Source organism: Taudactylus pleione, unplaced genomic scaffold (genome assembly GCF_031769625.1).
Source record: "Taudactylus pleione unplaced genomic scaffold, aTauple2 ptg000156l, whole genome shotgun sequence".
Lineage (NCBI taxonomy): Eukaryota > Metazoa > Chordata > Amphibia > Anura > Myobatrachidae > Taudactylus > Taudactylus pleione.
Genome location: NW_028284558.1, coordinates 19,069,254 through 19,090,472, shown reverse-complemented (window position 1 = coordinate 19,090,472; position 21,219 = coordinate 19,069,254). Strand labels below are relative to the sequence as shown.

At 38.7% G+C, this 21,219-nt stretch overlaps 1 protein-coding gene across 1 annotated transcript in view; it reads left to right on the top strand.

Annotated features, from left to right (window-relative positions):
- The window catches only part of LRP1B (LDL receptor related protein 1B), a 1,691,377-nt gene that overhangs the window by 1,669,287 nt on the left and 871 nt on the right, over positions 1-21,219 (top strand). The window contains exons 88-91 of the mRNA XM_088474914.1: positions 6,246-6,322; positions 10,207-10,297; positions 11,114-11,258; positions 18,898-18,996. Of these exons, the coding sequence (XP_088331040.1) occupies positions 6,246-6,322; positions 10,207-10,297; positions 11,114-11,258; positions 18,898-18,996 (412 nt within the window). The remainder of the gene's footprint in view (positions 1-6,245; positions 6,323-10,206; positions 10,298-11,113; positions 11,259-18,897; positions 18,997-21,219) is intronic.

Genomic DNA, 21,219 nt, shown 5'->3' with positions numbered 1-21,219 from the left:
AGTTACTTTATCACTTACATAACGTAATATCAAAAGTAAATTATCACTTGAAGTAGAAATCTGAAATTACCATTAAACTCTTGAAGTTAAAATAGTTGCAATTCATAGATAGCATAAAAATCAATAAGGGAAGAAATCAGAAGTCATCTGAAGCCAAATTGTAGTCTGGGGAACAATCCAATTATTGATGTGGAATTTGTATGTTATTGCCATGTTTGCATGGGTTTCCTCTGGTTGCTCTAGTTTCCTCCCTGACTGTATTAATTGGCTTCTGACAAACTTAACCCTAGTGTGTGCGTGTGTACGCTTCTATATCAGGAAATGTAGTCTGTAAGCTCCAACAGGGCAGGGACTGATGTGGATAACTGATATTCTCTGTACACTGCTGTGTAAGTTTGTGGCATTATATAACCAATAATGATATACTATATGCAACATAGATCACTATATAGTACTTTATTATAATTTAGTGTGTTATCACAAACAGCACATAATATTTAATTTTTGATGGTAGTTACACTTTATATCTTAAAAAGTAATGTCCCTTTCATCTTCGGCATTACTGATTTGCATTATTTATACTGCAGAAACTATGTGATAATTGTTGGCATAGCTATAGGTATCTGGGTCCAACTACAATTGATCCAGTTACTAATAAAAGCTTAGAGTAACTGAAGTGTCTAGTGTCTTCTACATGTATCTACTCTAGCCCCATAATTGTTCAGACACTAACCATCACTTTCTTAAGGGTTTACATTACTTCACCAGAATGCATTTTGTACGGCTATGTATTCTCTTTATTCCATCCAGTTCTGACCTCTAGTATGTTACACAGACTGGTCTTGAGACTTAAACTAGGTACACACTATAATATTACTGTATATGTCCAATAGGCTGGTTGAAACGAAAGTCTGTTAATGCATGAAAGCAAATGACAATCAAGCATTTGTTCCCAAACACTGGAAAACAGACAAAAATGGTGGTTCAGACAAATTAATTAAATCAAACGGATTTCATCAATTTGTCTGAACGACCATTTTTGTCTGCTTTCCAGTGTTTGGGAACAAATGGCCAATTGTCATTTTCTCCGAAACATTAACAGATTTTTGCTCTAACCAGCCAGATTGGACAGATAATCTTGTAGACGTGTATCTAACTTTAGCCAAGTTCTGAGCAAGCTGTGTAATCATAGTAATGGCCCTAAGGCTTTTAAATCGTTTCCTGTGATCATACAGTAGAAGCAGCAGTCTTCTAACATGCATCTTCCTATAAAACTCTGACACTGCTCCTGGTTTTACTAAGCTAAAATAAGCTTGTCTTCACCAGCAGGCTTAAAGAACCCATCCAGGAATGAATGACCACCGTGCTATGATGTCACTGTTTCCTGCAATTGTTCGCTGCAAACTTACCCAAGCAGTTTTTTAGGCTAGGATTTTGTCCAAAATAGTATTTGGATTAGTTTCCAATTAAAGAGCACTACATATGTGACAAAACTGCTGCAATATAGTACAAAAAAGATTTAAGAATAATTGAAACATTGATGAACAGTGACAGCAGTACAGTGAAATGTGCAGATGCTGTTAAGGCAGACCTTCATATCATTTAGCTTCTGCTGTATCTTATCTGGCATCCACTGACATGCACCTCCAGTAATATAGTATTATTCACTCATTTACTGACCTTACATGTTTTGTTTGATTAAAAACCACTTTACTGTAACTTACAGTATAGAATACATACAGAATGACTGTAACTATATATGTTAAGAGCAATTATATCTCTACTCATAAAGGTTATTCAAACTTAAACTAAATTGTAAATGATCTATTAATGGTGTGACAAAGCATAGTCATGTAGAATTTCTGATAGGAAAGGTCACTTCATTTTAGTATTATTACCTATGAAATCTACTATTCAATGGTATTTTCAACATTTTGTTAAATTATGTCAGGTCGTCATCCTAGTGTAATCCTCCCTGAAAGTCACCCGTGGTCATACTGGTTGCATGTGGTTCTGTTTGCCTCGGCTAATTCTGACATCTGCCAGAAGGTCTAATGTCTATCTTTTCATATCTCATCAAGGGACAGATGTATTAAACCTTCAAAAGAGTGATAAAGTTGAGAAGTTGCCTATAGCAACCAATTAGATTCTATCATGTTATAAACTGTGCTTGATTAGTGATAGTTAGAAGCTTATTGGTTGCTATGGGTAACTTCTCCCCACTAGTTTTGCTAAAACAAACACATACACAGTCAATAGAGTTAAGGTGCCCATAACAGTTAAACATTTTAGACCGGATTAGCCACAAATTGTAGTCTTTATGCATTTTAAACATCTAAATAGTTCTGGATGTTGACACGGAAGGATGGGAAATCTGTTTGAATAATGAACAATTCTTACTGTATGCAATCATCCTCCAACTTCGCTACCTGTGCCCTCCATTTGGCTAAATGGTCAGATTTGAACATACAGATGGCAAATGGAAACATTACTACTGTATCTTTTAAGGCTAGAATTAAGGGATGTAGACAAAATGTCCATAGTTACAATTTCAACATTGTTACATGTCAACATTAAACAAGTCAGCATGAGTAGAAAGTCAAAATGTACATGTGAAATGCCAAAATTCTGCATGGACCAGCAGTGGAGGGTTAGGGTTAGGCTACAGGAGTGAAAGTTAGGGTTAAACTGCAGGAGAAGAGGTTAGGGCTAGGCTATAGGAGTGAAGATTAGGGCTAGCTTGGAGGAGAAGAGGTTAGGATTAGGCTCTAGGAGGGGAGGATAGGGTTAGTCTGCAGGAGAAGAGGTTAGAGTTAGGCTACGAGAGTGGAGATTAGGGTTAGTCTGCAAGGGAAGAGGTAAGGATTAGGCTACGGGAGAGGAACATAAGGTTAGCTTACCAGAGAATAGGTTAGAGTTAGGCTACAGGAGGGGAAGTTAGCATTAGCCTGCAGGAGGAGAGGTTATGGTTAGTCTATGGGAGGGGAAGTTAGGGTACTAGGAGGAGGGTTAGGGGTTAGGCATACTCAACAACTGAAGTCACGCAGGATCTGGCGGAAGTCACACAAGATCTGTCGGAATACTTCATATAGACGTTGTGAATGTTATCAAAATATACCACACCCAGACTTGTGCTATAGCTGACCTGCCAACAGACCTGATTTGGTGTTTCTAAAAGTATCACCTATATGTCCTGGTGGTGGCATATGGGATAGGTGGGTGTGGTCTAATGTACCCCAATTTTACAGTCAAGAATGATAGTTTGTGTCCTCATTCTTTTCCTCAATTACTATAGTGTTGCATTGAGAAGACCCATTCATAGTAGCCATCAGACTGGGAGCAGTGATGGGCTCATTGGGTGATTGAGTTTGAGCAGATTAATCCCACAGGATTACAAAGCATGTAGTAATGTGTACTATAAAGTTTAAGCAGTGTCACTCCATCACTGTTTACCAAAAAAGATAGAAATAACTAAATCAGACACCTATAGGAACAAGATTGCATTTTTAGGTGCCTATATATTAAGTGCTTTCCTTTGTGAAGTCAGATGGGAATGGCAGTTTCACATGCTTTAAGTAAAATTTATTTTTAAAAAATGCAGAATGCAGTTATATTAGGCAAAGGTTAGACATAATACAGTACTTAATTCTGAGTTTGGCCCTATTGCTAACACCATCTTTAGATGTCCCTATGGGAAGATCATTGCCCGAAAGGGATCTTTATCACTTTAGTTCCAAACTCTTCACTGACCTGTCCTGGAAATATGTTTTTGTTTAATACCCAGAAAAGTAATTTCTGATTGGTGCAATAAATAAATAAATCAATAATAAATAATTCAATAAATTGTACTTTTCAGAGCGCCTCTGCCACCAAAAATAAATAGACCTCATAAATACATGTAATGTATATTGTTGATCCAAAAAAACTCTCTACACATCACTGAATGAAATGGAGATCATGTCTATTGAGATGCTTTTGAGAAATTGTTTCCTTTCTGTACAAATATAAATTTTATTAAATTCCACTAACCTTCAATGTACAAACTACAAATGCATGCTCCTGTAAATGAGGATTGAAAGCTATATGTCTGATGAAGTGCTAAGATTAATAATTACCCAGTGCTGGCAGGAGGTTTAATTAAGTCCAGGGGAGATGTAACTGCGAGTGCTGGTAACCTGGTGTAACTGCTGTGTTTACACTTGTTGAGGTTACATCAGGAATATTACACAGTGGAGATCTGTAGCTTTTGTCTTTACACAAGTGTTGTAGTTAACATGGCAGTCTGGGAACCATTGGAAACAGTAGCTGCATCCGGTATCTGTCGTTGGCTGGCATCCAGTCATTATGCTGAGGAAGATGAACACGGAACTTATGCCTTTGGCACAAGCCTTAATGAGGGAATTTGAGGTTAGAGACACATCTATAGGTAAAAAGAATATCTTATTTATAACAAATAATCTAAAGATTAAAGTCTTTTATAAATCTTGCGGTTCCTTGCATATATACTTTATGGAAATAATATTTCTATTACTGTACTGTATTATATTATATTGTCTAGCTACAGTTAGGCAGAGTAAAAGGCAACATAGATTTGTGCCTAGGAATAATAGGTCCTAATGGAAGCAATTTTCTTCCACGTATACTTACCAAACAAGCCTTTGTAGTAAGGCCACATAGACCTGCTCTAATGTGACAGTATTGTTATAGTGGCGAGCTGTCACTTGTACATGGTCTTGTCATATATTTTCCCTTATGGCTGCCTGCTAGCATGAATAAACCGCCTATGACATGTAGTAAATAAAAGTGTAAAATAGACCTACTAAAAAAACAGACAGACAGATAGATACCTGTAGATAGATAGATATAGATAGATAGATATAGGTAGAACATAGATAGATATAGATAGATAGATATAGGTAGAACATAGATAGATAGATAGATAGATAGATAGATAGATAGATAGATAGTTAGATAGATAGGCTCCTGAACTGTCTATCAGGATGTTATTGTTGGGATGCAGAGTTGAGCGCAGTCCTTTTGTGGAGAGTATCTTACATGTAGAAATGAAGGTCATGTAGAGTTGTGTGTTTGTGTAATTACACCTGTTTTTAGACAGATCTTTTTAACCAGGAATAGGACCGGTGCAAGTGCACATTGATAATGACAGCTATGAAACTATGCATATTAGGCATTACGACCACAGAGATGCATACAACTCTTTGAACATACAATTTGTCTGTATTTAGTCAAGTGCATGTAATGTAGGAGTAATTATGGCCATCTTGCGTTCCCCTCTGCATCAGGCACATTGTGATTATGTTGAGAGGCATTCTCCTAGACTTCTTGCCAATAATCCCATTTTGTGGCACTGATATTGTAATCAACCATAAGCAGCTCCGTAGCAAGGAGATTTTCCACCCTGAGCTGGCCCAGTCCCCCAACATATGACATCATGACGTCACAATGAGGGGATGGGGCAGCCGGGATCAGGAAAAAGAGGAGAGCTCTGTGCAACTGTGCAGCACTTTTACAGTCCGCAGGATGCCGTTCTGTGCAGCCTGCAAGCCAAAATTCAGGTGCCATGGGGCAGCGAGAGTGTTGCCCCTAGGCCCTTCACAAATTGGCACACATAATAGAAAATGTCTTACTGATATATATTTTGAATAAGGCATGATACACAAGGAATTGTTTGTGTGGGATCCTATACAGTATATGTGGAATACAATAACTGCAGACAGATGGGGCTGCTGGTGGAGTGTAGGGGTCATACAGGAGTGTATGTAAAGATCTTGTTGGTAGCATAAGGTGGAATAAAGTGAATGAGGACTGTAGGTAAGGCACAGTGATTCAGATTTGAAATGGCATTTAGTTTGGATGAGTTAGTGGCAGCATTAAGGGCTGACTGGAGAGGAGATTGGAGTATAGAGTGAAAGAACAGGTAGGAGACTACAGTTAATGCAGGATATTATAAAAGTTAACTGTCTGGTAGAGCATTATACCATTTATGGAAGTTATTGCAATTATGTCTTCATGCCAGCATATTTTAACACTAATCTGTTGATATAAATGTGATGATATTCCGTATTTTACAAAATTTTGAAACAAAGTTACTTTCAAAAATAAAAATGTGCATCATTTTACTTTTTTTTCGTACAAATATAAAGTTTATATGACATACTATTTAGCAGGTTAGTTAGCTAACAGCTGGCAAACATTAATTTCACTGTTTAATTGGATCTTTGTAGATGTTCAGCCAACTGGTCAGGAAAGCAATGTGAGAGGCCGGCTCCCAAGAGCAGTAAGTCTGACAATTCTAGTTCAAGTAAGTATCGCAAATTAGCATACACAATTACTGGGAACGTATTGTTGAACTTAATCTGAGCAAGTTACTGATTCAATAGTAATTATTATTAAGAAATATGTAGATATAATACATTAATATCTTTTTATAGATGTATCATTTTAGCATGCTGTAAATGTAAAAGTCTAATAATTTAACTATTAAAGAGAATAACTCATATATAAGTTTTTTTTATATTGCTTAGAGATATGATTTGATAATTATTTGGTAAAATGTAAAAAAAAAAAAAAACTGCACATTTAATTCATACGTTGTTATATATAATCCAGTAATTTGTCATTTATTGTTATTTTATTTTCTGTTGCATGATGGTAGTAAAATAAAGATGTATTAAAGATATTTATAACCTATCTACTAGTGAAGTGGAGAGTTCAGCTCACATGTTTACAGAAGACATTGTCAGACTGAACTGCTGTTAGATCTGTAGTTATGGAATTCTGCCCTAAGAAATTCTTAGGGCTCATAGACACATATACGATTTTAATTTTTCAGCCACTAATCCATGAAAACATTAAAAATAAGATGAGAGGCTTATATAGGCTATTTTTTTTTTCAATTTTAGAAACCTGCATAACCTTTTTCTCAAGTGTTAACAACCTAACATGCACTAACAGTACAATAAATTGTATGCACAAAAGAAGCACATTTAAAATGTATTAAAACTTATTAAAATAAGTTTAAAGCCTTTTTAGGGCATGCGTGTAAATAAACTCTTTATTGTTTATGTTTTAATGCCACTTTCTAGATCATCTGTGTGAAAAACCTGTTTTGAGTTTATGTATTTAGCCTAGTGGTTCCCAAACTCTGCTCTCAAGGCCCTCTAGCAGTCCAGGTTATAAGGATAACTATACTTAAGCACAGGTGACTTAATTAGTACCACAGTTGGTTTGATTATACCATCTGCACACAAGCATGAATACCTTGACTGTTAGGGTGCCTTGAGGAGAGAGTGTGGGAAGCTGTGGTTTAGCCCATATTCCAGCGCAAGGGGTAAATTTACTAAAGTGAGAGTTTTTAAAAGTAGAGACGTTGCCAATGACAACCAGTGTGTAAACAAACTAATCGTTCTGCAAAGAACTGATAATAATTATCAACTTTGTTCAATTATAAGACACTAGAAAAATTAATGAAAATGTTTACATGTTTAAAATGTACTCCATGACCACAAGTCTATAATAAATGTTTCTATGCTGCATTTAAATTTATAAATAAATACTATGCCAAAATATTTTTCTTCACTAGAATTTACCTGATGAAAGCAGCATATTTACAGACACTTGTAAAGTATAGTGAATCTGCATTAATTTGCATCACATTAGAACATATTGTCACATAGCTTTCATGTTTACAATTACCATAAAGTAAGTTTTCCAAATTGTGCAGAAATTGTGTGGTAGTCTCTGTACGAGTAGTATTATTAGTGAAATAAATCATCTTTAATTACTATGTTGTACTTACTTCTATTATTAATATAATTAAAGGCTGACCGCGCAAAATTAAACTTTCGTTTTCTGGGGAAGTAGGTGCCCAAAATAGAAACACAAAGTTTTATTTGCTGTTGCTGGTTTATGTGGATTCAGCACATCCCCAAAGCATTTAAGGTTCCAAGTGGTACATCCTATTCTGCTTGGCACAACCCTGTCATGTTGTCATCGCCCATCTCCCCCAGTGAAATTTATCCAAGACATAAGTACTAGACCTCCATGGACCATTGGACCCATTGGTGGATCAACAGTACTAAAACTTAATGGGTAGCTGTTACATGTACTCCTTGAATGTGGATGCAGATTGGGGTGGGGTAAGGGAAAAAGGGGGGGTGCGGTGAGGGAATGGCTGTAGCTGAATTGTTTCTGGTATGATAGTGTGATGGGTAATTGTGTCAGTGCAGGTGGGGTTGGTTGATTATGGGGATGAGTGTGGATTGGGATTAACTGAAGTGGAATGAATGAGTATAAACCAAAACAAGGCAAGACAAACAAAATTGATCCAATCCTGTTTTATTGGAGGAGACACAGTGCTCCTCTCGGATGGTGATATAGGTGACCGAATTTACAAGTATTATGGTTGGTTTGGTAGGTAATTTAGTGTTCAGTCCTCTTGGGAGAGGTGTAGCCAGGTATGATCCTTGGTTGGGAGGTGGGTAGACCCTTTTAAGGGGCTCCTTACCGTGCGGTCCTTACTACCTGCTTGTTCCCCTGCTGGACCTATGGTCTAAAGACTTAGGAACTGGGATTACCTTTATGCTGATGCCTGGAGTACCTCCAGGTGGAGGTGTCCTGCACTGGTGAGGAGGGATACTTACCTACTGGTAGGTGTGGAGTGGTTCCCTCACTTTCCAGTTGTATTGATGTAACCTGGAGAGAGTCTTTCATGATCCCATTGGTGCCACACACACACCCTGCCTTTTTCCCCTACCCCACCCCAATCTGCACCCACATTCAAAAAGCACACATAACACCTACCCATTTACTTCTTGTCAGTAGGACCAGGTACCCCTACTTTACATTGCAGTAGCTTCACCCCCCCTCCCCCATTATAGACTCATATACCCATTGTCACCACACCTTCAAGAGTGGCCCATCCCCATTATTACAGTACTAAAACTTAGCATTATCAAGGAACCAATAAATCCAATGAAAACTCCATAGACAATTCCTAGCCTGCATTTTCCTGGATATTTTTTTATGCCCATACAATGACTGCTTTCATTGTTTGTAAGAGGAAAGGAACCCCCTCACCTAAAAAAGGATCATGAGGATTTTCCTAATAGCTTGGATATAATTGCCATTGATTTCCTTTTAGTGAATCACCACTGGCTGGTACATAATTACCACTATTCAATAGCTGCAGAGAGAGATCTTTAATTATCCCTTTACCAGAAAATATTACAGAAAAAAAGATATAACAACCTGTGAATATCTATGAAAAGCATGCGTGAGTCCAAGGCATCAGGCCTGCCTCTCACTTGTTGTGTCTTATTTTTATTTATTATGTATAGTCCTACCCAATACTCCTAATGAGAGCTCCATAGTGTTGCTCGAAGATTGTATTTTCTGTTGGAGGTACTACCAAGAGAAAGGAGTGGGAGTTTGGTCTTAAGTAGAGCTGAGTCCGTTCTGCCACAAAACATTATTGGCATGTCATTTTGCTACAATGACGCTCATCTCACATGTTCATGGGGTGGGTATATGGCAGGGATGTATTAATGCAGGGGCACTGTGTCGCAGGACCCCCCCCCCCAAACCCTGCATCTTACCTTGTGCCGGTAAGCTGGTCTCTCCTCCTCTGCAGCGCCATCTTCCTAGTGATATCCATGAATATGGCACATGTGCACAAGAGAGAAAAAGGCATCTAGCGCAGTACCAGAGATTTTGCTTTCACTGCGCAGTGCCATCGTTTTGAAGATGTCACTGGGAAGATGGCACTGCAGAGGAGGATCTGCTTGCCGGCACAAGGTACAGTAAGTATACTAAAGGTGAGGGTGTGTGGTGTGGAGCCCCCCTGGACCCAGAGGCCCCTGTGCACCGCACACCCAGCACATATATATCCGCCTATGGTATATCGTCTCTTAAGGACATCCATGGTTCATGAAATTACAATGTATATCTACCATCTACCAAAGTAAGATTGAGGGTGGTGATGACCATGCCTTAACTGGTAAATATGTTACTTACAGTATCACTTAGTTTTAAATAAATAAACTAAATGTTTACAGATGTCTATTTAACACTTGAAAAATGAATGGAGGATGATTCTGTAATTATAGATTACTGTACAGCTATAGATATATTTTGCACAGATATATAAAAATTCAAGTACTAATATTTTTTTTTCTCTTGCCACAGGAAGCATTGCAATTATTGTGCCTCTGGTTCTACTGGTGACTCTGATAACAACTTTGGTTATTGGACTTCTTTTGTGTAAAAGACGGCGAAGGTAAGCTATTTATTTATGTATTACCAGTTATGTATATAGTGCACACATATTCCGCAGCGCTTTTACAGAGAATATTTGTCCATTCACATCAGACCCTGCCCCAGTGGAGCTTACAATCTATATTCCCTACCATGTGTACACACACACATACTTACACACTAGGGTTATTTTTTTGGTTGGGAGCCATGTAACCTACCAGTATAGTTTTGAACCCACGACCTCAGTGCTGTGAGGCAGTAATGCTAACCATTACACCATCTGTGCAGCTATACTTACACTCTTACGGGTCTATGTATCAAGCAGTAAAAAGCGTGTAGAAGTGGACCAGTGGAGAAGTTGCACATAGCAACCAATCAGCTCCTACCTATTATTTTATAGACTGTACTTGATAAATGCTACTTCAAAGCTGATTGGTTGCTATGAGCAACTTCTCCACTTGTCCACGTCTCCATGCTTTTCAATGCTTGATACATAGACCCCTTATGCTATTAACATATCTGGGGTTTTCACATCTTAATGATATCATAGATGGTGTACCATTTTATCACGGGTCAGTTGGTTTAAGTTGCTGCCATCTCAAAAAATGTTTCTTTTCTGATGCAAAACAGTTTTTCAAATATATTATTCAACATGTACAGACCTACGAGGGTATCAGAGGAACAAATGTGTTTTCAACATCACGTTCTAGTGCATACCAGTATCCATGTGTTCTTCAGCCATATTTCAAGTTTTCTAATAATCATTCATAAATAAATATAAGACTCCAGCAGTAAAGAGTGTATTTTGACATAATGGCTTTATATGAAATACTTCCAGGGCAAAAACAATCAGAAGACAACCTATTATCAATGGAGGAGTGAATGTAGAAATTGGAAATCCATCTTATAACATGTATGAAGTGGACCATGACCACAATGACGGAACGTTACTAGACCCGAATTTCATCATAGAATTAGACAAGGTAATATAACAGGGAGTAACGGAAGCCATTTTGTTACCTGAATCAGAAGTCATGGATATGATGCCTATCAATAGGAATGACTGACATCCAGGGGTGGTTTAAGAGAGGAGGGGTCTGTGTGCAGGCTTCGTGTGGGACCCCTACTTTCTCACAGCACAATTTGAGCAGTCTCAAGCACTGTGCCAAGTCTACTGCACATGGACAGGTCTCCAGGAGCATGGTGGCCATGCCATGTTCCTGGTGACTTCTCTACTGCGCATGTGCAAATCTCCAGTGATTTCTCTAGCATGGGGCTCCGGAGAAGTAAGTATAAAATATGGGTTCAGGGTGTGCAATGTGTACAGCACACTCTGCACCCATTATACTGTAGATACGCAACTGCAGACATCTCTGAGGTACAGTACTTTGGTAAACTTCTCACAAATTGATAAAAAAAATGTAATATATGTAGAGATGTGCGGTTTGGTTCTCCAGAAATCCGAATCCACCTGAATTTCGTGAATCCGGGTAAATCTGAGTCACGGTTCTAATCTCCTGAGGAGATCCGGGTAAATCTGGGTCGTGGTTCTGATCTTTTTACGGTTCGAAATTCGGATTTTAAATCGGAATTTCGGGTTTTGGATTGCATAAATTACATGATTTTAGCTGTTTTTAAAACTTTTTATCTATTTTCTATTTAAAAAATCAAGATCCAAAACCAAAACACTTGAGGGTGGTTTGCAAAACCAAATTCAGATCCAAAACCTTGAAGGAGACACAGATCCAAAACCAAAACATGGGGGTCGGCGCACAACACTACATACATGGTTTCCAGCTGAATTGATATATTGTTACTAGTCTAGACTTAATTTCACCCACATTGGTCCAGTCCTTATAATGTTGGAAGGAAAAAAATGGGCTTGCAGAATGAAGATTTATTACAGTTAAAACAACATTTCACATCAGAGATGAGTGTTTACATTTTCCCTGTTTTTGTGTACTAAGGACCTGATTCAGACCCGCTCGCTTGATGCGATCGCTCGCCCACAGCGTATGCAAATTCGGCTAAGTGACGGCATGGCAGGTGCTCGCTCAGAAAGGCATAAGCACGCCCATTTTGTTTTGGTGAGTGATCACTTTGTGTCTATAGATGCCCTTTAGCTTATGTAGAGACGCCCACTAGCGCACGTCATCTCCAGGAAGTGTACTAAAACATTGGTACATTGAGGACAATCAGAAGCGATCACAGCGCTTGTGTTTGCCTTACCCTACCGCAAGCACTGCAAGGACTGAAAAAAACAGGCATGTGACGTGTACTATGACGTTGGCTGTTAATTATGCACGCCTCTGAAACGGCATTGAAACACTCAGGCACGCCTGCGTTCGCACCTCCACTCCCCCGTTATTAGAGCCCTGCCCCTGTTACCACCCACAAACGACCTCTCCTGTCACTCATTACACTGGACTGTCTTTGTTTGGTGAGCGAGCAGATTCCAATCGCTCAGAGTAGTTTGTGCACACGCAGAACGAAGCGTGTGCATGTGCGGTCGCTTAACATTGGGGCGCGTATGAGCGAGTGGCCGCTTGCGAACAGGTCTGAATTAGCTCCTAAGCTCCATTGGCATCTTAAGCTAAGACCCAAAAAACAGAAGTAAAGTATGCACAGTATACCAATATAGCAAGTACTGTACCATTTTTATGCAAAAAACTAACCAAAATTTGCAAATCAAGTCATTGCTATGTTGTTTGATGCATATATTTTAATATATTTTTAAATTGTTTCCGTAAACTTTTTTAAATAAGTTTACCAAGTTTGACAAGCCTGGGAAATTAAATAGTTAATTTCATTTTAAAGTAATATTTATACATATTTTATTAATGACCAATTATCATATGAATTTGCCATTTTATCTAGATAGATGATTACAAAACTTGAATCACATTAATAAGGGGAGATATTCCTGGGGCTGTCAAGCCAATGTACTTGCAGTAAGCTCAGTATGTATACAGTATGATGTATTATCCAAATCAGCCCTCGAGAAAGCACTTGTTATTGTGAAACGCATATGGGGTATGGAATGCACGTACTTCTGCTTTTCCTATTTTGGCTAAAGAGGCCTTTGGAGCATATCCACAGCCACAACCCCCAGGAAATGTATATACAGGTCTGATCTGTGAGTTATTACTTTTATTATTATAAATCTTTATGCTTTTTACAATTCTGCCCTTTTTTATCACTCCAGTATTGCCAGGATTTTCTATCGCTAATGTGCTGTACCATGCTTGTCGAATTAGTGACAGCATCAGAAATACATTGCAAGTCTTTTGAGATTTTGAAAGTCTTATAAAATTGTAAATTTTTTCTTGCGTTTTTCTTATTCCTCTTATTATAAATGTTCCCTACAGTCTGTTCCTCTTATGTGGAGAGTGTATAAAAAGGTAGCTAAACGCGTGACTAAACCCAAAAGGTGATAGAAAAATCTTATTATATGTAACTACGTAGAAGACTTAATTAAAATGATGGCTTACTTTGACATGTTAATCGGTTGTGACAAACTGACAAGGCTGTACAGAAACTTTGACATTCAAATAATATTGAATTTAAAAGCTAACCCAAACTACTTTGTATTGTTTAGCTGCAAGGTAATTACCATAATATTGGTGATAATAGAGTCAATGAACAAACTGTTTTAAGTCTGCAATGGTATTCCAGTTCATATGTTTCCTATTTGTCGAATGGGAACTTTACAGTTCTTATAAACACTGCTGTCAACATTATCAAAGTCCAGAGAGAAGAAGAGGAGGCCAGACTCAGGTGTTTTCCTGCTGGGCACCACCGGCAAATTCAAGTCGATCTATAGTAATAGTGCCTACTTTTTTTAGTCAGAACATACTTGCATGGCCGGTGCAAGGATTTTACACGCAAACTTCTACCTACCACCACTGCCCCCCCATTAACTCTTTCCAACACCTGACAAGCACATTTCACATTTTAAAATAAATGTATTATTCTGTGTCTATTTCACACAGAAAAAATGAATCACAGGCACAGCTGATCAATGCTCAGCTCCTGACAATACTGGTCACTGTATACCACTGGTAGCATTGAGAAGAATAAGGAGTTCACTATCAGAGACACCCTTCATTTTTGTACCAGATGGCCTCAGTGGTGCCCCCCAAAGAGCCAGCATCCTAAGCAGCTGCCTAATGGTAGCACCAACCCTGCTTACTTGCCCAATCTCCATGAATGTCCTTAGTGTGTATGTGTGTGAGCATGTGGTAGGGAATATAGATTGGAAGCTTCACTGGGGCAGAGACTGATGAGAATGGGCAAACATTATCTGTAAAGTGCTGCGGAATATGCGTGCGCTATATATATAAATGGTAATAATAATAGAATCAAAATATAAAATATAACATTGGGATAAACTTGCTGCAGTCCCCATATAAGGAATAAACAACAACATTATAAAAAGCAGCACTAGACTTAGCCCAAAATATCCATCATTATTGCTCATAAATATGTATGACAAATGACGCAACGTTGATAAATATAAAAAGTAATCATTCAACTTTTTTTTTTTTTTAAATAATGCAATAAATATCATCAATGCAGAGGTTCAAGCATCTGCAATTGGAAACCTGTGCCACTTGTATTTCATGCCAGCCACCGCAATCATCATTATTAGCACCTGCAGTTGCACCAGTCCCATGCTAGGGGAAAGAGGTCCATTACAAAAGAGGTCCATTACACATAACTTGCACAATAGCACAGAGCATTAGATACGTGCCCTCAACACTCCCATGACACTACACAAGTCAGGGCAGTTATGTGGGATCACAAATTTGTGACAGCCAAGTTCCCACCTCCTTGAAAGACAGACCTGGCTAAATTTACATCTGTGCATGTGTTATATGCAGTGGCGGCTCCAGGGGTGGGGAAACAGTGCAGTCCAAAATTCAAATAGGGGAGCCACACAAACTGCCAGGGAGTCCCAGCCATCCATGTTTGGCAGCATTTGAAACGGCAGTTGGTGTGGCTCCCCACCTCTGAAGCCGCCACTGGCTGTTTGCATTTGGGGTAGCACATATGGTGTAATGGTTAGCGTTACTGTCTCACAGCACTGAGGTCATGGGTTTGTTTCCCACTATGACCCTAACTGTGTGGAGTTTGTATGTTCTCCCTGTGCTTGCGTGGGTTTCCCCCGGGTACTCTGGTTTCCTCACACACTGCAAAAATATACAGTTAAGTTAATTGGCTTCCCACAAAATTGACCACAGTGTGTATGTCTGTGAGCATGTGGTAGGGAATACAGATTGTAAACTCCACTGGGGCAGGCACAGATTAGAATGTTAAGATATTCTCTGTAAAGCGCTGCAGAATATGTGTGCGCTATATAACTAACTGGTAATAAATAAATAAAAATAATTTGCGCCAGTGCACAGAGATTCAGGCCCTTGGTGTGCACAGAGATTCAGGGCCTCATTCAGAGGCGGTCGGAGGATGCAAGCGGTCGCTTAGAAACTGGGCGGCCACTTGCATCCTGACCGCCCACCTCTGTTGCGGTCGTTAGGCTGTGGGTTAAAACCCACAGCTCTATCGACTGCTCCGGTGATGGTCGCAATGGTCAGAGACCCTCGCGACCATCGGGGCTTACGACGAGACCCTAGGGTAGGGTCTCCCTTGTCGTAAGCCCCAGAGAGCTTCTGGCTCTGTCAGAGGGGCCTCCCCCAAACGGCAGGCGTTCCCATGGGAACGCCTCCGTTTGGGCTGCCACCCCCTGGGCCCGCCTTCCAAACGGGGCGAGCTGTCAATCAACATCGACAGCTCGCCCCCTTTGGATCGAGACCCGCTACGACCGGCGCTGTCGGTCGTAGCAGGTCTCACGCATGCGCACAACAGCGCCGTCGCCGTCGTGCGCATGCTCTGTGGGGGGCCATCGACCCGGTTCGAGCGCATCGCCGCTAACGACTGGGTCTGAATGACCCCCTCAGGCCCTTGGTGTGCACAAAGAATCAGATCCCCAGCAACCACAGTTTTATTATAATTATCATTAGTGATCCTATAACATGTGCTTATATTCCAAATCTAAGAGCAAAAAGACAATAAAACATTTTTATTTGCATCCGGTACAGAGGAAGCTTCTGTACAGTAGTTTTATTCTTGCCACACACTCCTAAAAGCATCATTCTATGGGTACAGTATAATGCAATTAGAAGCAATGGCTGTTAAGTGCTGTAGAAACAGTTGGAAGTGGAACACCGACACCTTGTGGCCACCAGTATTACACATTTCCGATGGCACCAAAGAGGTGCAGAGGAAAATATGTGATGTTTGGGTACCGTTGTTCTCGGTGATATTGCGCAGATGCACACGGCTGAGAATTGAATTGCCCTTTATATAACTCAATGTGATCAGATTCTCGCCGATTCATTGTGCTACACTGAGTAAAAGCAAACTTTGTATCTTTCCAATTAATTTGTTCTCATTTCAGCACTCTTTTGCATTTTTATAACATATTGACTTGTTCATTGGTTTAATTGCATCTGCTTCATGTTTAACTGAAAAATAACATTTGGCACAACACTTTTAAATGCCATGGCAAAATTACTTTTTTATACCGAGTGAAGAACCTTATTTTCAAGTATGGCTCATTCTAAATGACTGCTATTAAAATCATTTCTCATTATGGACAGGTATGTTTTTGCCAAAAGAAGGTTAAGTAGGTTGAAATAAACCATCAGTTTGGACTAATGGACAACATAACAGCAACATAACAGCAATGCAATGAAAAATATATTGTACTTTACAGTCATTTAACAATTTTAAATCAAGCTTCTGAACATAAAAGCATCTGCCTTCAAAAATAGCTACACACATACATATTTGCTGTATATACACACACACACACACACATATATATATATATATATATATATATACTGTATACATACACACACACATATATATATATATATATATATATATATATTAAAAATTGAGCAATTCAAATATGCATTTATTTCAAACTTATTAAAAATGCAAAAGTAGAACTTATTTTTTACACTATATGGGCAGAGGCACCACATCGGTTTGGGCGAAAAATATATAAATTTCTTTTTGGCACCCCTAAATCACTGAATGTTGCCCCCCTCAGGGGCAGCTAGAGTAACCCGCAGACAGAACATTGCAGTGCAGCTGCAGAAGTCATATGTCAGTCACTCTATATAAACCATACAGAAAGCAGCATGGGGGAGAGCTGAGTTGCCAGGAAACAGGTGTAGGTGCAGTAACAGAGCTCTACACATGTACTGTCACACTGAGCCTGTCACTGATATAGCATGCTGCAACACCTCTATCCCTCAGTTATTATCAGATTTCTGTACAGCACATGGTGCCGGTCAACCCTTTTATTAAACTGAATTCAGAGGATCATGATCCCTTGGGTTTGTTTGGTGGCTGGAGAGAAGCCATTGACTGGGCCAGTGTGGTAGGAGATATTGGGCCAGGTTCCTATTTTCAGGATAACACTTCCACATTTCCATGATCCCACCCCATTCTGGGATAGATTGTGAAGTTATTGGTTTGAAATGCCCAACTCTATCTCATCAACCATCACTGACTCCTATGGCTGTTGTAGCCAATTAAGGTGATTATGGTCAGTAAACAATCGAGAACTCATTCCCATACAGTACAAGTATGGCTGTAATTTCTTGAGTGACCAAACTATGTCAAAGCACTTTCACAATAAGGCATTTTGACTACTCTGTGTCTTTTGGATTACTGCACTTCCTTTGCCACTAAATATTTAGTAAATTTTTCTGTATAGTTTTCAATCTTGTATCACAACAAACAATTGGTGCTTTGTTGATGTTCATCGACCATTCTAATATAGAATAATGTTGACCTGGTGTGCAAAACTACTTTGTTTCCTGTGATATGTGTGTGTATGATACACCACACCTACTTAGTCTGGTTCAAGTGGTAAAAGTTTAAAATCAATAAAATTGGTCTATTTACTAATCTTGATGCAGATTCCAAATCTGAAATTTGTCCCCGCTCTTGTAGCAATGCAGGTGTAATATATTGAATTTTTGTAACGTAATGTTCATACCTTGTTGGTTATCTGGGAATCCAGCACTTGTTTTGTCATCACTTAGGAAGTGACCAAACTTTCTCTAATGGTCAGACATATATTTTTAACCTATATATGGTGCCAACATACTAAACAACATAGAGGGAAATCTTTTAGATATACACATTGGAATAAATAGCCATCTGCATAAACTATACTATTATTACTAAAAGTGGTATACAGGCAAGTCCCACTGAGAGAGGAAACCACTGTGTCTGCAGCTTCACAATCCAAACACTACCCCTTCCCCAAATAAAACAGTAACCACTGAATGGTATTTGTTGCAGATTGTGTATATGGAAAACATGTGCGATTGAATATACCTTACCTCATACAGATTCTTGGTGGTGGTGGATCTTACAATATAGTAGTACCAAAAAGTGTCAGTCTTTTTTGAAAACATAAGTGTACAGAATATTTCAGCTAGATAATTGTTTAATATAAATAAATATTTTTTATGCCAAAATTGTGAGAAAAGGGTTTTGTAGACCAGCAATACTAATATATTTATTATTTGCATACAGTCCAGGTTCATAGCGGGTGGGCCTACCGCTTTCAAACTAGCCCACACTGCACCGCCTATCTACCTAAATTCAGATCTGAAAGGACCTCTAGCACCAGGGGTGAGAATAATATCACCTGTTATTGACACATCTCCATTGCATGATTCATTTTATTTTTGTCTTATGTTCAGTTTTACAACTTCATCTTGAAAATGTCTTCATTATTTGTTGCAAAATGATTTCTTAATGAATATATGTTTACCTGAAATGTAATATTTTAATAATTTTTGTTTTATATTTTGATAGTGTTTATCTTACAGTATGTGTGTTTTTTTGTTTTGTTAATGTTAAATCAGCTATCACACAGTTGTATATCTTTAAATAGCAAGTTAATCACCTTTTATACATGTATTTGACAGTCAATTTTCTTAGCTGTCTTTCTACAAATCATTATCTCCTTTTCAAAACTTCTGTGGAGGGGAGACAGTATCACGCCAGCCGCACGCTCAGGGGCTGATACTGAGATTAATGTAGACACGTATTTTGCCGCAGCCACATCAGCATCTTATTGCTAATGCTACAGCCAATGAATCCAAGAAAAATCAATACCTATTTTTGTAGCAGTATTTTAAATTTGACTTAAAAAAATTATATTTTAAAACAGAGTGTTTCACAAGTACAGCACTTTATATAAGTTTAAACTTTTGTTTTTCTTCATTTCTAAATCAATTATAGTAGTTTTGAACATTGTCTTACAGAAAGATTTCTGTTAAAAAATAAATACAAAATACACCTAATTTGCTCATGGGACTACTGCTTTAAGTGAAGTATTTGGTTAAAAAAAGATTTATACCTAAAATACCACCACATAGCTCAAGTAAATGGTCATCTCTACAGATAGTTATATTTTTCAAAGGTTAGCAGTATGACTGATTGGCTACTGTACTTGGACGTTCCAACATGACATACTGCAGTAAAGGGATATGTTGGTCCAAAATGGTTATCTACTACATAAATATTGATAGCTATAGAATCTCCACAAAGTAACTATATATGCTGCACTTCTCAAAAGTATATGTAAATATAAGTAAAAGTAATAAACAATTTTGATAATAGGGTCTCTTTAAAGGTTGCAAATAGCCACATAAATATGATAAAAAGGTTTTGGCATTATCTTCACTTTAAAGATTGCAGTAAGAGAAGTAATAAACAGAATGGGGGAAGCCAACTGGTCACAGCCAGCAATTTAATTAGCGTGAAGCTGCAAGGAAAAGTTAGTGAGAAAAAGGTACCATCGGGGGTTAACGTGCAGGGAAACCCATTGTTTCTGCAGTTTACATGGTATCAGTTTGTTTTCCATGCATTAACCCCTGATTTACCGTATGTGGAACATTTGATTTTACTGAAAAACCTTGCTGCTAATCTGATTCCCCACAACTACCTGACCTCAATACCAGCCCTGTTTTAGTAGTTAAATAAATAATAATGATTAAACGGATTCTACTTTTAAAGTATTAAACTGAAAAAAAGTAATCATTTTGAGGGCTGTATTTATATTAGGAATCATTTGACTAAGAAGTGCATTGACTGTCTGGAATAAAACAGTCCCCATGTGCAGTGCATTGCATAGAAACTAAAATTTAAAACCAGGAAGTGGTTGGTTTCCACTATAATGAGGCACGAAGCTGCATATGCTATCCATTGTATTTATTATTTTCTTACTGTGCTTTTAGAGGCTGATTCAGAGTTGTACACAAACCCATTGGTTTACATAGAACTCTGATCTCTGGAGATATGCACGTGTGCAATATCAGTACTGGGCATGTGCAGATCTCCTTCTGCATGATCACTTGCAGTGCCCAGACACCAAAGCCTGATTGACAGGCTGGAGTCATTAAGGGGGAACGGACAGGGACAGCTTCAGGGAGCATCCCAGAAAAGGGGGGTTTGTTGACACTGCTTTTTGGGCTTGCAGTAGCCAGTGGCTGTGCCCTTGTATGGAGTTTCCCTGGCTTCAGCTGTGTGAAAACACAGGCCATCCTGAGTAACCTAAGGTAAAGGCTCATACACACTAAACAATGTGTGTATGAGTCCATATCGGCAGCGGCGGGCCCGGCGATGGTGACTGCATCGGTAAGAGCATCCACACTTGCCGATGTCAGCCACAGTGAATGACGGTGAGGGGGGGGGGGCATGCTGCATTCGGCAGCATGGCATCGTTAATGATATCCTCAGATTTGGCTGCATGTACAGCAGACTTGAGATATCATTAAAGACATGCAGGAGCGCGCATCGTTGATTGTTCACTGCATACACACTGAACGATATATTGTTGAATTATAT